Genomic DNA, 15,257 nt, shown 5'->3' with positions numbered 1-15,257 from the left:
GGGTCATTTTTTTTAAACATCTAAATGTTTCTACAGTCATGAATATGTAGATTTAAGTGTTCACCACTTTCTCAACAATAATAAAAAGGCAGAGTGTGGACTTAATGGCTCACTGAAACAATCTAGGAACAGTTATTGATAATATGCTGATCTTCGATCTCAATACAGAACATATCTGTAAGGTACAGAAATGCATATTCTTTCCAAGGAAACTCCGTGTTTTTTTTTTTTTTTTTGTTTTTTTTTAAGAAGACAAAACTAACACTTTTCTAAAATTCTTACTGAATCTGTTGTCAGGGTGACTCAATTCTGTAAGTCAACAGTCATCCTCTATTTCCTAAGATTCATTTGTTGCCATCGAACTCCAGATTTAAAATCCCAACGCCCAAGAGTTTTCTACATAGTTGTTAACATAGAATTTATACAGATATTTGGAGAAAGTAATTATGTCCAGCATTTTCTTTGTGTGTGTGTGAAATATCAAATAATTTACTATGAAAACAGCATGTTAATTGTCTAGTGACATGCATCTCTTACAGCGATGTACAAGTAGTGCCCAGAATTTTAATCACACATTTAATAATATTCAAGAGATGCAGTTTAAATATGACACACTTCAATCTCAATTATTCCTTAACAGATTTAATGCAATATATTGCAGAAATTAGTCACAACATTGTCACTCATACCAAACAAAAGCCTCTCATGTATAAACAATAAGATCAATATTATGCTTTACTGCTAATAAATACAGCTAACAGTTTTATAGTTACCTTAAAATATTCAAGGAGTTGACGACATGTCACTTTGGACCCATTAATTTCCTTCTCCATCAGGTTCTCGGGTTTCAGCAACAGGGGTATCAGAACTTTTAGCTGAGTTTTAAAATCATCTGCAATATCTGTATTCCAGAGCAAAGATCACACACATTAAAAAAAAAACAATTTTAAACTGGAATATTACAATATAACATTTTCTAGGGTTGTCTTGACTTTTTCTCTTAAAACTATGTATTTAGAGCTATTTATAAGTGTGAGCACAATCTTTTTTTTGTTAATCTTCTTTCACTCTGATCAGAATATATTAGTAAAGTTCCCTTTTTTCCTTAACTTCACTAGCCTATTACTAATGAGAGTTGCAATGTAAAGACGTGCAGTACTTGCTGTAGAGGAATTTAAAATTAACAAGAAGAGAAGAACACTTTTGTATCACAGAGTGTTTATTTTCCAGAACAAATAATGACATGACAAAATTGTGAACAAATAACTTGAAAATATAAGCTCTGTCCTTTCAGTTTGTTTTAGGAATCTTGATTTTGGCAATAAATAGTGAGTTATACAGAGCAGCGTTCCTTGACCGCTAGGCTGTGTCCTAAAGCTACAGGTGGGTTGCCATTCCAACAATCACACTCAAAACCACCAACCCGATCTGACGAATGCACTCAAAAAAACCAAGGGCAACCAAAGCTCTGACGATCATGCTTGATTCAGCAAAGGGGACCAAAGGCCATCCCTTTTCCAATCCATGACGATAACACTCAATCCACCAAAGGGATCGCTCTTGTGAGTGCACTCAACCCCCCATATGCTGGGTTGTGAAGGCACTTCCATGGGGAAAAAGTGGGGCATGAAACCAAAAAAGTTGAGAAACACTGGTACATAGGATGTTTGACATTTTCATTAGGGTCATTCCATGTCAAATCAACCGATTTTTCCAGAAATCCCATACACTTCGGTCTCAAAAAATTTCTAAAAAAAGTACCAGGTGCACTCATGTTATCCAGGAGACACTTTGTTAAATTATTTTAATGTAAGATCAATACTTTACGAGATACAGCCAATTTTGTGAGGGGAGAACAGTGTCAAATTTGATACAGTTTTGTTTTTTCATTAGATTTCACAAAACCATGCCTCAAGAACTAAACCAACTAGCAGGCTTATAGTTTGCATACTGGTACCTTTATAAGTGTAACAAAATCAAAATGTTTGGTCCAGATGACACCACTTGTTAAGAGCAGACATTCAAAAATGGAAATGGCTTTGCCATGTTTAGTCTTTCAAAAAGCATACTTCTAACTGATGCAGCCTGCTGATTTTTTTCCATGTTTAGATACCTCCACAGGGCATTTCAAAAGGTTATAAAGAAACAAGAAGCTGGATTAGGGTTTGACCAGCAGACTTCTCAAATGTGAAAAAAACATTCTGTGTCTAATTTTCAGACGAGCTCAATGTACTGGGGGAATGTCCAGACATATTTAAAATTATTTTTCCTGCATCTTACATGGTCCCTTTTTTCTCAAAAAACAAATCTTAAATTTTTATTTTCCATTCTAAACATGGGTTAAATTACTCATTTGTCAGCAATGATAATCATCAAGTTTGTCATCACTTACTTGGGTATAGGATTAATGGGAAAAAAATAAATCACCAAAGGCACATTAAGCACAACACATGAACAACAGCTGCTTGATTTATTATTTAAATACAACACTAGTTATAATGAAATATGAACATCTTTGTATTGCAGCAGCAGGAATGTGAAACATTTCATTTCTGTTTCGATCGAAGTGGAGAGTGTAGGGCATGTCTTTGTCTTTGAGATCAAGATGGTACTGCCTCCCATCTCCAGGTGGCTAATTGAAAGACTGTGCAGCATTGTGTGGATGCACGAAACTATCAGAATGTTTCACGATTCTGTTTCACTCTTGTCATGAATCACACCAATCCAACATTTTTCATCATACATGCATCCAACATAGCCTCCAGTAGGACACTGGTCTAACGTGAGGGACGCATTTGATCCATCAGGAGTGTGATTGTGAGAGGGCAGGATCTCAGCTACTGCTTCAGTGGTGAATATTCAGACAGTCAACTGACTGTCTTTACCAGACATCCAGCTGCCATCTGTAAGGATGTAACAGTGGTATTCTTGAATACCAGGTACTCTATTTTGTCCATGGAGAATCACATTCTCTGTTAAGCAACATGAGATAGGACATTGTCATTTGATATAAAAAAAAAAGTTTGACATTTTTGCTAACTTACTGACTGAAAACTCAATGATACTATTATTGACACATGGCACATTCAGCCTATGTTTAGGGTGGAAAATAAACATGAAAGATTTGCTTAAGAAAACCAAGGTTTGTGTTTTAAACAAGGGACAAGGTAGAATAAATGAAAAATATTAAAAAAAGATCTGTACATTCCCATATGCCGTTAGAGTGCTCTGAAAATGGAATCCAAAATAATTTTTTGGATTTATGATGTCTTCTGTTCAAACCCTGTTACTTTTCTGTTTATTGCTTTTTCAGAAAGCCTATATAGTTACATATCTGAATAAGGAAAAAAATTAAAAGTGTGTGTTGGGTACAAATATGTGTTTCTGAAGCTTGTACATCCATCCATCCATTTTCCAACCCGCTGAATCCAAACACAGGGTCACGGGGGTCTGCTGGAGCCAATCCCAGCCAACACAGGGTGCAAGGCAGGAACCAATCCCGGGCAGGGCGCCAACCCACCGCAGGACACACACACACACACACCCACCCACACACCAAGCACACACTAGGGGCAATTTCAGAATCGCCAATCCACCTAACCTGCATGTCTTTGGACTGTGGGAGGAAACCGGAGCACCCAGAGGAAACCCACGCAGGCATGGGGAGAACAAGCAAACTCCACGCAGGGAGGACCCAGGAAGCAAACCCGGGTCTCCTTACTGCGAGGCAGCAGCGCTACCACTGTGCCACCGTGCCGCCCGACTTGTACATAGCTAAGCCAAAAACTCAAATTAAATTTTGGTCAATTTCAAGGGGCTGCTTTGACCATGCAGGGTCATCTGGACAAAAGTTTTAAATTCGTAACATACTATAAGAATTAACTGGCCAAAGTCTGAGCCTACTTGGTGGTTTAGTTCTTGAGCTACGGACTTGTGAAATTTGATGAAAAAATGAGGCGGGGTAAAATCAATCCACTCCCCACACCAGGATCCCCCAGTGATTGTAAACTGGATATATCTTGGAAAAAATTGATCTTAAATAAAAAAAAATTACAGGGAGACTCCTGACTAATATGGGTACACCTGGTAATATTTCCATAATTTTTTGAGCCCTAAATGCATGGGCCACTGGTTAGTTTGACATGGAATGACCCATTATATTTTTTATTAAATGCTTGCACAGGTAAAGAATATTACTTATACACTTTAAGATAAAGAATTTAAAATTGCAAGTAAAACTGTACATTAGGATTATAGGCCAATATTAAAAAAAAAAATGACTTAATTGTGGCTGATATCTCAGTACTACATCTAACTATCACTAATATACAGTTAAATGATAACATAGATAAGCACAAGTACAGCAACTTTTATGTCTCTGGTCACCTATGTGTAAGATGAGTGAGAGAATACTGTTAAACGTTGCATACAATCATTTTATCATTTTAAAGTTAATATTTTATTGAAGTAGAGGACTATTTCTATTAGCTGGAAATTACAGAAACATAAGAATGTAAAAATATCCTGTGTGCATAGGTTTAACAATCTAGACTAAACAGTAATATCATACCAAAAAGTTGTCCTTCAAACTTGGGGCTAGTTGCTACCTTCAGCCCAGGGTGTGGCAAAAGAAAACAGCTGACATTAGTGAAACACGAGTGAATGTGTCGACGTACATTCTGTATTTCCTCATGTTGCTGCTCCTTTACCTAGGATACAAATAAGATGAACAGAACTTTACTCTCATCTCTTCACTTAAAAGTCTGGAAAACACTGATTTAGGCAACACTCATTTTTCTAGAAGATTACACTAATTTACTTTCACCACTTGCATTTTACTGACTTGTGAATGCTTATTAGAGGCTTTTGAACAAGTGTAGTAGCTCAAGAACAATATTGTTTCCATTAATGTAATTTGTTTTAATTATTGTTTATGTTCATGGAAGGCTGTACTATTTTTGAATATATAACAAATTCAGAGTGTTTTGAAGAACCGCACTTCCTCATGATGAATCTTGTTACATTTATATAGTTCATGTTTTTTCATCAAAAAAAAAAAAATAATTTTGGGTACATCCTTCACCAACTACCCATACCTGTGGTTTTATAAACTGTACTGAATATTGATACTTCTGCAAGTATTGCATCACTAATTTTGGTTTCTTAACAATCCTGAAATGCAGTGATAGGAATTGAACAGCTCTAGAGTCCTGGATTTAAATCCTAGTCTGCTAAGTACATCTTTGGTGTTTACCCATGTTAGTCGTTCCCACAAAACCCCTATTCCAAATCAACCATCAAAACTATGACTCTATGACATTTCTTCTTACATCCCAAAGGTGCACATCTTGAGATACGAGTAAATGTGGTTATGTGCATGAGTGCACAATGAAATGGGCCACATTAGGGGTTGGTCCATGCTCTGTACCCAGTTTTGCCAGTATGAACCTAGGCTCCAACAACTGTGAACAGGATGAGCAGGCTCAATAACAGATGCATTAGAAAAGAAGTTGTATTAAAACCATTCATGCAAGCAAAGTTTTGCTGCATAATAACCATGTCCCTCTTCAGTAAAAGATGATTCATAAGCATACTTCTCTAAAATACAGATTTCAACATCATTATGTTATAAAATGGACTAAATGGTTACAACTCTTTACATCTACAAATATTATTGTGTGTACCTGCAAGCGTTTATCCAGGAATTTCATTCCGCCATCTACACCATAATCATACTCATATGGGCAGCTCCAGTCACGAACTAGGAATACCAGCGACTAAGAAATAAAGCAAAAGTTATTCTAAATACATTGTGACAACAAGCAATTTGCACTTACTTGCTCAGGTTACCAAAAAAAAAAAAAAAAACATGACTTTTTGAAAACGAAGCAAAACAATTTACTTCAGTAGGCATTGATTTTTTTCTTTAATATTTTCTAATTTTATTGGGAAAGACCAATATATACTACTTATTAAATTAGGTATTTTTTTTTTACAATTATACCTACAGTAACCCAAAAATAATTGAAAGTTTACCTGTGTTATTATTTGGAAACTTGTTCCATTCATTCTAAGAAAGAAAACTTTAAAGTACAACTATTTAGAAAACAGTTACAATCCTTTTGGTGCAACTGCTTACATACAGGCAGGGTTTTGCAGTGAATCAGTGGTGATAAATAGACTTGTAGCCTTGTAAATTCCACTAGACTAAGTTGCCCAAACATGTACATTCTAATAGAGTTAGATTAAAAATTCCATCTGTATCTTAATTTTTCCTCCAAAAGGTGTCCCTTTATTCAAAGTTTAAACTAAGGCTACATCCATCCATCCATTTTCCAACCCGCTGAATCCGAACACAGGGTCACGGGGGTCTGCTGGAGCCAATCCCAGCCAACACAGGGCACAAGGCAGGAAACAATCCTGGGCAGGGTGCCAACCCACCGCAGGACACACACAAACACACCCACACACCAAGCACACACTAGGGCCAATTCAGAATCGCCAATCCACCTAACCTGCATGTCTTTGGACTGTGGGAGGAAACCGGAGCGCCCAGAGGAAACCCACGCAGACACGGGGAGAACATGCAAACTCCACGCAGGGAGGACCCGGGAAGCGAACCCGGGTCCCCAGGTCCTAAGGCTACATGCCCACTACTATTTTTGTTTAAGAACAAAGACATTTGTCTCCACCTATTGTCTTCGCTACACCTACATTTTCAATCAATGAAAACACTAGTGCATTGTTTCAGTGTGGAAAAAATGCAGGTTCTATCCTGTGTTTTATTATGTTACTCTTCCCTGGTTGGTAGAGAAAAATCAGCTTTGAGACAGCTCACGCTACAAGACTGCTCACTGAAATATCTGACATAGCAGAAATTCTTCCAGTTGTGCAACAGCCCAATCAGGAGATACAATCAGTCATCGCAACCATTTTCACACTGCAAGTGAAACAATGAAAATGAAATTTGAGTCAACACAGAAAAATCAGTTGACAACTGCAAACTGGGCTTAAAATCGTGCCATAAGGTAGTTAAAGTTATATGTGTAGGTTTATGACGACATAATATGAAGCAACTCGAAAGCACTGAGATAAGAATAAATAATCAGGATATGAGAGGGAGAGAAAGGTATACATTATGGTAGGAGAAATGGCATGGAGATAATAATTCAAACAGAGAGGAGAACAAGGTTTTAAGTAAGTACCGGCAAAGAAAGACTACATTTATAGATTAAATATGAAGAGATGTGGAAAGAAAGAAAACAAGAGAAACACCAAAGATTATGTGGATAAAAGTGGTGCTGGAAGGCAAAAAACATATTACCCTTAAATAGAACAATACAAGTAGAAAACAAATGGAGACACTTTGGTTGGGCAACCAGCTAACCTGTAGGAATTCAGATACTGTAGGCTACTGTACATTCTACTTTCTATATTAGGAATGAGGCATAGAGTTCACAATAACCATCAAACTCACCTATGGCTTGAAATCATCACTTAAAAGTATCACATACCTGGAATGGTTTTTGGGATATCTCAGTCAAAGCAAGGCGGCCATACTCTGTAAACAACTGTAGGAAAAGAATATTAAGATTAGTGAGAGCAAGTAGTCACTTTGTGATTAGAATAATTTACATCTGTTTATAATACTTCTGAAAGTTAAATATTATGACATTACAAATCCTATATAATCTTCTTTCCAGACCCTGGGATTTATTTATTTTCACTTATTCTGTCATATTTAAAGCATAACTCTTTAAAGACCCTTTAGTTTAAAAAAATTGGAAACTCAAGCGAATAATGTGTTAAGCAATGTCATCTTTTGCTTTTATTATTAGCAATAGTTAATGGTTTTTGTGTTTAGTAATTTACATTTTACTTTGCAGTTCCACTGCATGTCAGAAGATGTTACCATAAAAATTCCTACACTGCTGATTTCACAAAAGCATTTTTTTTTCTGTACTGACTGGCAGTACTGGGGAACGTGCTTGCATGAAAGAACTAAACACATGACCTTCCAAGTTATAACAGCCACGTAAAGTACAACTCTTATATGTCCAATGTGAAGTATGAGTGTGTTAGTACTGTTCATGAAATTGCTTCATTAGTATGCTATAAAAAGATAACATGATTAGTTGTCTTGCTTTATAATGTACAACAGTAAAAGAAACTTACTATCAAAACAATGATAAGATTTTCTTGGTGTACTACACACTTTGAGCTGTCACATACACTTATTTTAAAATTTTCTAGGCTTACTCTATTTGGTTGATTTTATTTGCACATGAAAATCTGCTGTGTGTTTACTTTATGATTGTTAAAACAAACATACATTAGGCATAAAAAAAAAAAAATCACCATGCTGACCAGTCTGACTTCCAGATGATTATATTTAACTAATGGCAAAATTACACAAAGCGTGCAATCCCATTCCATTTTTGGAAAGCTCCAACTTTTTGTTTATTACATTTAGAAATGTAAACAAAATAATAAATTAGGATACATTTAAAAAAAAAAGTTAAGATAAAATATATCCGTCTAACTCCTGACCCTCCTTTGTCCATTATGTCCAATTTCATTTTACAATCACTTTATGCCACATATGATTTTACTGAGAGCAAGATCTTCCTGCTGTGAGTTGACTGCAACTTTCTAGTTTTATTTGGGGTTACTGTACATGTTGCATTCTAATTCATGTTTCTAGCATTCTCATTAAACAGAGGCCTATATGAATTATATAAGCTCAAACACCAAGCAAGTATGTTAAAAAATGTACATACTGTATCTGAGAAGAGATATTTAACATGTGTTATCTGCATTTTAATCCCAAACAAGTAGTTTGCCGCATAGCTGCTCTTAAACACTTATTCAGTATTAGTAAAGAAATCAATTTTTCCATGTTTATAATGGCTGTACTGGTATATAGAATTAGAAAAATTTGAAAACTATATATTATCAAGAATCCCCTCCCCAATTTTTCTTGGAAAACTTGCTTTTATTATCACTATTTCTATCAGTCTGTATATGGCTAATGAAACAATCACAAGTGTATTCTTTTTTGTTATCTTTTAAATAATTTTTACAAAACTGTGGAGACTATATATATTCTAGAAACTATTTAAATCATCAGAAAAAAAATTGAAACGTAGAGATGTCAGGAAATTGAAAGGAACTACTCTGGGCATCTCTCTCCTAGGAGGTTTTGTTTTGCCAACATGCTTGCATCATTTGTGCATTAGCAGCTAAGTGACTGTCTTTCTTTGGAGATTTAGTTTTGCTGACATGCTCGTCTCGCTTATGTATTAGCGGCGGGAGGAAAACTAAAAGGGATACCATCCATCCATCCATCCATCCTCTTCTGCTTATCCGAGATCGGGTTGCGAGGGCAGCAGCTTGAGCAGAGATACCCAGACTTCCCTCTCCCCAGTCACTTCTTCTAGCTCTTCCGGGAGAACCCCAAGGCGTTCCCAGGCCAGACGGGAGACATAGTCCCTCCAGCGTGTCCTGGGTCTTCCCCGGGGCCTCCTCCCGGTTGGACGTGTCTGGAACACCTCACTAGGGAGGCGTCCAGGAGGCATCCTGATCAGATGCCCGAGCCACCTCATCTGACTCCTCTCGATGCGGAGGAGCAGCGGCTCTACTCTGAGCCCCTCCCGGATGACTGAGCTTCTCACCCTGTCTTTAAGGGAGAGCCCAGACACCCTGCGGAGGAAACTCATTTCAGCCGCTTGTATTCACGATCTCGTTCTTTCAGTCACTACCCATAGCTCATGACCATAGGTGAGGGTAGGAACATAGATTGACTGGTAAATTGAGAGCTCTGCCTTACGGCTCAGCTCCTTTTTCATCACGACAAACCGATGCAGAGCCCGCATCACTGCGGACGCCGCACCGATCCGCCTGTTGATCACACGCTCCATTCTTCCCTCACTCGTGAACAAGATCCGAGATACTTGAACTCCTCCACTTGAGGCAGGATCTCGCTACCAACCCTGAGAGGGCACTCCACCCTTTTCCAGCTGAGGACCATGGTCTCGGATTTGGAGGTGCTGATTCCCATCCCAGCCGCTTCACACTCAGCTGTGAACCGATCCAGAGAGAGCTGAAGATCACGGCCTGATGAAGCAAACAGGACAACATCATCCACAAAAAGCAGTGACCCAATCCTGAGTCCACCAAACCCGGACCCCCTCAACACCCTGGCTGCGCCTAGAAATTCTGTCCATAAACATTATGAACAGAATCGGTGACAAAGGACAGCCCTGGCGGAGTCCAACTCTCACTGGAAACGGGTTCGACTGCCGGCAATGAGGACCAATCTCTGACACCTGTTGTACAGGGGCCCGAACAGCCCTTATCAGGGGGTCCGTTACCCCATACTCCCGGAGCACCCCCCACAAGATTCCCCGAGGGACATGGTCGAATGCCTTTTCCAAGTACACAATACACATGTAGACTGGTTTGGGCGAACTCCCATGCACCCTCCAGGACTCTGCTAAGGGTGTCCACTGTTCCGCGACCAGGACGAAAACCACATTGTTCCTCCTGAATCAGAGGTTCGACTATCCGACAGACCCTCCTCTCCAGAACCCCCGAACAGACTTTTCCAGGGAGGCTGAGGAGTGTGATTCCTCTGTAGTTGGAACATACCCTCCGGTCCCCCTTCTTAAATAGGGGGACCACCACCCCGGTCTGCCAATTCAGAGGCACTGTCCCTGATGTCCATGCGATGTTGCAGAGACGTGTCAACCAAGACAGCCCTACAACATCCAGAGCCTTGAGGAACTCTGGGCATATCTCATCCATCCCCGGGGCCCTGCCACAAGGAGTTTTTTGACTACCTCGGTGACCTCAGTCCCAGAGATGGGAGAGCCCACCTCTGAGTCCCCAGGTTCTGCTTCCTCATTGGAAGGCATGTTAGTGGGATTGAGGAGGTCTTCGAAGTACTCCCCCCACCGACCCACAACATCCCGAGATGAGGTCAGCAGCGCACCATCCCCACCATATACAGTGTTGACACTGCACTGCTTCCCCCTCCTGAGACGCAGGATGGTGGACCAGAATCTCCTCGAAGCCATCCGAAAGTCGTTCTCCATGGCCTCCCCAAACTCCTCCCATGCCTGAGTTTTTGCCTCAGCAACCACCGAAGCCACATTCCGCTTGGCCTGCCAGTACCTATTAGCTGCCTCCAGAGTCCCACAGGACAAAAGGGACCGGTAGGACTCCTTCTTCAGCTTGACAGCATCCCTCATCGCCGGTGTCCACCAACGGGTTCGGGGATTGCCGCCACAACAGGCACCAACCACCTTACGGCCACAGCTCCAGTCAGTCGCCTCAACAATAGAGGGATGGAACATGGCCCATTCGGACTCAATGTCCCCCACCTCCCTCAGGACATGGTCGAAGTTCTGCTGGAGGTGGGAGTTGAAGCTACTTCTGACAGGGGACTCTGCCAGATGTTCCCAGCAAACCCTCACAACACGTTTGGGCCTACCAGGCCTGACCGGCATCCTCCCCCACCATCGAAGCCAATACACCACCAGGTGGTGATCAGTTGACAGCTCCGCCCCTCTCCTGGTGCCAAGTGCACATATGAACACCCCTACGCTTGAACATGGTGTTTGTTATGGACAATCCGTGACGAGCACAGAAGTCCAATAACAAAACACCACTCGGGTTCAGATCGGAGGGGGGCCATTCCTCCCAATCACGCCCTTCTAGGTCTCACTGTCATTGCCCACGTGAGCATTGAAGTCTCCCAGCAGTACAAGGGAGTCCCCAGAAGGTATGCCCTCTAGCACCCCCTCCAGGGACTCCAAAAAGGGTGGGTACTCCGAACTGCTGTTCGGTGCATACGCACAAACAACAGTTAGGACCTGTCCCCCCACCCGAAGGCGGAGGGAGGCTACCCTCTCGTCCACCGGGGTAAACCCCAATGTACAGGCTCCAAGTCGGGGGGCAATAAGTATGCCCACACCCGCTCGGCGCCTCTCACCGAGGGCAACTCCAGAGTGGTACAGAGTCCAGCCCCTCTCAAGGAGATTGGTTCCAGAGTCCAAGCTGTGCGTCGAGGTGAGCCCGACTATATCTAGCCGGAACCTCTCAAACTCGCACACAAGCTCAGGCTCCTTCCCCTTCAGAGAGGTGAAATTCCACGTCCCAAGAGCCAGCTTCTGTAGTCGAAGATCGGACCGCCAAGGTCCCCGCCTTCAGCCACCACCCAACTCACACTGCACCCGACCTCCTTGGCCCCTCCCATAGGTGGTGAGCCCATGGGAAGTAAAAGAGATACCGTTTTGCCGATTTTAGTGGCTAAGTGACTTTGTCTTACTTCTGAGGTTTCGTTTTGCTGATGTGCTGGCCTTGCTTGTGTTATTAGCAGCTAAGCAAGCTTTCTGTTTCCTTGGAGGTGGATCCCTTATCCTGACTCCACCTCTCACTTCCAGGCTGGACAGACACACACACTTCCACGCATAGACATTTATATATAAGATATGTTACACCAAGCAGTGAGCAGCATGCACATGTTGCAAGTTCATTAAAAAAAAAAAGAGGATTGAAAGAGCAGGTTAGGAAATTAGGATATGACTTTAAACTTATACCTGCAGCTGCTGAAGGTCATCTTCTTGAATATTCTGGGAGAGATTATAAATCTAAAACAGAGTAAGACAAGTTTTAGTGAACCTGTACATTAAAAACTATAACAATCTCTAATCTAATTCAGAGAATATAAACTATATTACTGCAGTGGGCTGGTGCCCTACCCGGGGTTTGTTTCCTGCCTTGCACCCTGTGTTGGCTGGGACTGGCTCCAGCAGACCCCTGTCACCCTGTAGTTAGGATATAGCAGGTTGGATAATGGATGGATGGATAAACTATATTGCTAATTCAAAAAAAAAAATCTTTGGAAGACTGAACTATGTTGGGTTCTGATGATATGAAAATACCTAAAAGGTTATAAAATAAATACAGAAATAAAATTAATTTGAATTAGGAAGGCCATCTGACAAGTAAACCATCATTTCTTTAAACACTAAACTACAATGACATTTTGAATTATTGCAGAAATGTTGCTGAGCTGTTGAATGTATCCAAGATGACTTCTATGATTGCACCACAACATTTTATCTCACTACAAGTAGACAAACAGTGCATATTAACCATGTGACAAAATTTACCAGTGTTTGTGGTTCTCTGAAAGTTTCCATCATGGAAAGAGCTTGTACTATGCTGAATAAAGAATAACATGCTATCTAAAATACCTTTTCAGGGTCTCCCATAAATACACGAAATGGATGCAATCCAACGAGTGAAAGGGTCATGACACATAGAATGGATAACTTGGTTCTCATGCTCACTATAATTAGAGCTTAATGCTTCTTCTGAAAGACACCTTCATATGTTAAAAAAGAAATGCTCCAATAAAGGATTAAAGGTGACCAGACAATATCATTGACTAATGAATTATTGGAGTTTCCTTCTGGGAGGTGAGTGACAACTTACAGGTTTAGAAAATACACATCATAAGACTGTGGGAATAGCAGAGCCTGTCACTGTTATAGTCAAACATTAACACATGTAATGTTGTTTCTGTGTGCCGCATTTGCAATTTTGAAAAAGAGAGGGAAAAATTATTTATCTGACCACATCACACTTTTCTAAAGCTCATCAGTAAATTGTCTCTGTTTTTCACAAAACTGTAACTGTACTCTATAATGTGTAGTTGTTACACTTCAAACTAAGTCCTAATTATGAAGAGTTATTAAGGAACCACTGCTGATGAAACTGTCTGCTTACAACATATATGAAATTTGTATTTGCTGTTTCCCTATTCATTCTTGCCACTTTATAGTATACGGTGACATTACGCTGCAAGATTATGCATTTTCTAGCACAGTTCCTCCTTTTGACTACTACTGTATGTCAATTTCATCTTGCTCCTTGTAAAGCACTGGTAATTTATTTTAGGTGCTGACGCTCTATCCAGTTATGCCCTAACAATCACTCCTTTATAATAAGTCAGTAAGTTCTATTCTTCTGATCCTGCCAAATACTGAAAGCCCTAAACTTTTATACTGAATCAGGCAGTTGGAATGTTAATTAAGCAACTTAAGAATTACCTGCTTTTATCAAAGTATTATACCTGAAATCTGGTTTTTAATTGAATAAATTTCATTCCCCTGGATATTTCAAGTAAATCTGCAACAACTGATACACGCAGACATATAGTATTTAATGTTAAATGCAAATGCAAATATAACAGTGTTGGCTGAAGGCATGTCAGACATGTTAAATCTTAAATCGCTTGTAAAAAAATAAAATACACATTCTGAGTAGCAAATAACAAAAAAGACAAAATGCTTATTGTTCCATGTCTTCACAATGTCACACATGGTACATAAACTTTATTTTCAAATACCTTGCTACTCACAAAAATTCATTTGAGCTTGTGCATACTACATGCACTTCAGAACAGGTAATCAACCTGAAGCTAGGCATGCTTGGGCCAGGCCAGTACTTAGATGGGAGGCCATCTAGGAAAAGCTTGGGTTGCTGCTGGAAGACGTGTGGGTGGAGACCAACAGTGGGTGCTCACCCTGAGGATTGTGTGTAGAACACAAGGCCTAAGTGCAGTAACCAGGACACTATGATGTAAAAATGGTGTTGTCCTTCAAATGAGATATACAACCTGACTCCCTGTGGTCATAAAGAATCTCTGGGCATTCTTCGTAAAGAGTAGGGTGTTTCCTAATGTCCTGGCTAGATTGCCCATCGCAGCCTGGTCATTCTGGCCACCTAAACATCCCCTGTCTATAATTGGCTATGTCTCTGACCTCTTTACCATCTAATAACTAATGTGTGGTAAGATTTCTGTTGGAAAATGGCTGTCATTGCATCATCCTTGTGGATGCTGCACATTGCTGGTGGTGGTGAAAGTGTCTCTACTTTCTCCATGTAAAACGCTTTGAGTGTCTTGAAAAGTGCTATATAAATGCAATGTCTTCTTCTATCTGAAAATTCTTGATGAGCTCATTCACATTAACTTTCAGCTTGCTTGACTATACTTGTTACTTGTTAGCTTTAGGATAATCTTCATGACCTGATACCCTTAAGCATTACTTAGAAACTGAATTCTTCACAATACCATTGTATTCTGCTTGTCCTATAAAATTATTTCAAACAACACAGTAGCTTTGAGAATAATTTCAAGATATTTATTACCCACAGTTGACTACTTCTAGGGATTGCTCTTTCAG

The 15,257-nt window shown here is 40.1% G+C and overlaps 1 protein-coding gene and 1 long non-coding RNA gene across 2 annotated transcripts in view; both read right to left on the bottom strand.

The window, feature by feature from the left end:
* The window catches only part of LOC127529374 (uncharacterized), a 262,990-nt gene that overhangs the window by 209,408 nt on the left and 38,325 nt on the right, over nucleotides 1–15,257 (bottom strand). The gene's annotated exons all lie outside the window — the stretch shown is intronic.
* The window catches only part of atl3 (atlastin 3), an 83,457-nt gene that overhangs the window by 40,296 nt on the left and 27,904 nt on the right, over nucleotides 1–15,257 (bottom strand). The window contains exons 5-9 of the mRNA XM_028802764.2: nucleotides 12,603–12,653; nucleotides 7,515–7,571; nucleotides 5,685–5,777; nucleotides 4,571–4,709; nucleotides 774–901 (exon numbers count right to left, since the gene is read on the bottom strand). Of these exons, the coding sequence (XP_028658597.1) occupies nucleotides 774–901; nucleotides 4,571–4,709; nucleotides 5,685–5,777; nucleotides 7,515–7,571; nucleotides 12,603–12,653 (468 nt within the window). The remainder of the gene's footprint in view (nucleotides 1–773; nucleotides 902–4,570; nucleotides 4,710–5,684; nucleotides 5,778–7,514; nucleotides 7,572–12,602; nucleotides 12,654–15,257) is intronic.

This window comes from Erpetoichthys calabaricus, chromosome 1 (genome assembly GCF_900747795.2).
Source record: "Erpetoichthys calabaricus chromosome 1, fErpCal1.3, whole genome shotgun sequence".
In the NCBI taxonomy this organism is placed as follows: domain Eukaryota; kingdom Metazoa; phylum Chordata; class Cladistia; order Polypteriformes; family Polypteridae; genus Erpetoichthys; species Erpetoichthys calabaricus.
This window is presented reverse-complemented; position numbering and strand designations above follow the sequence as displayed.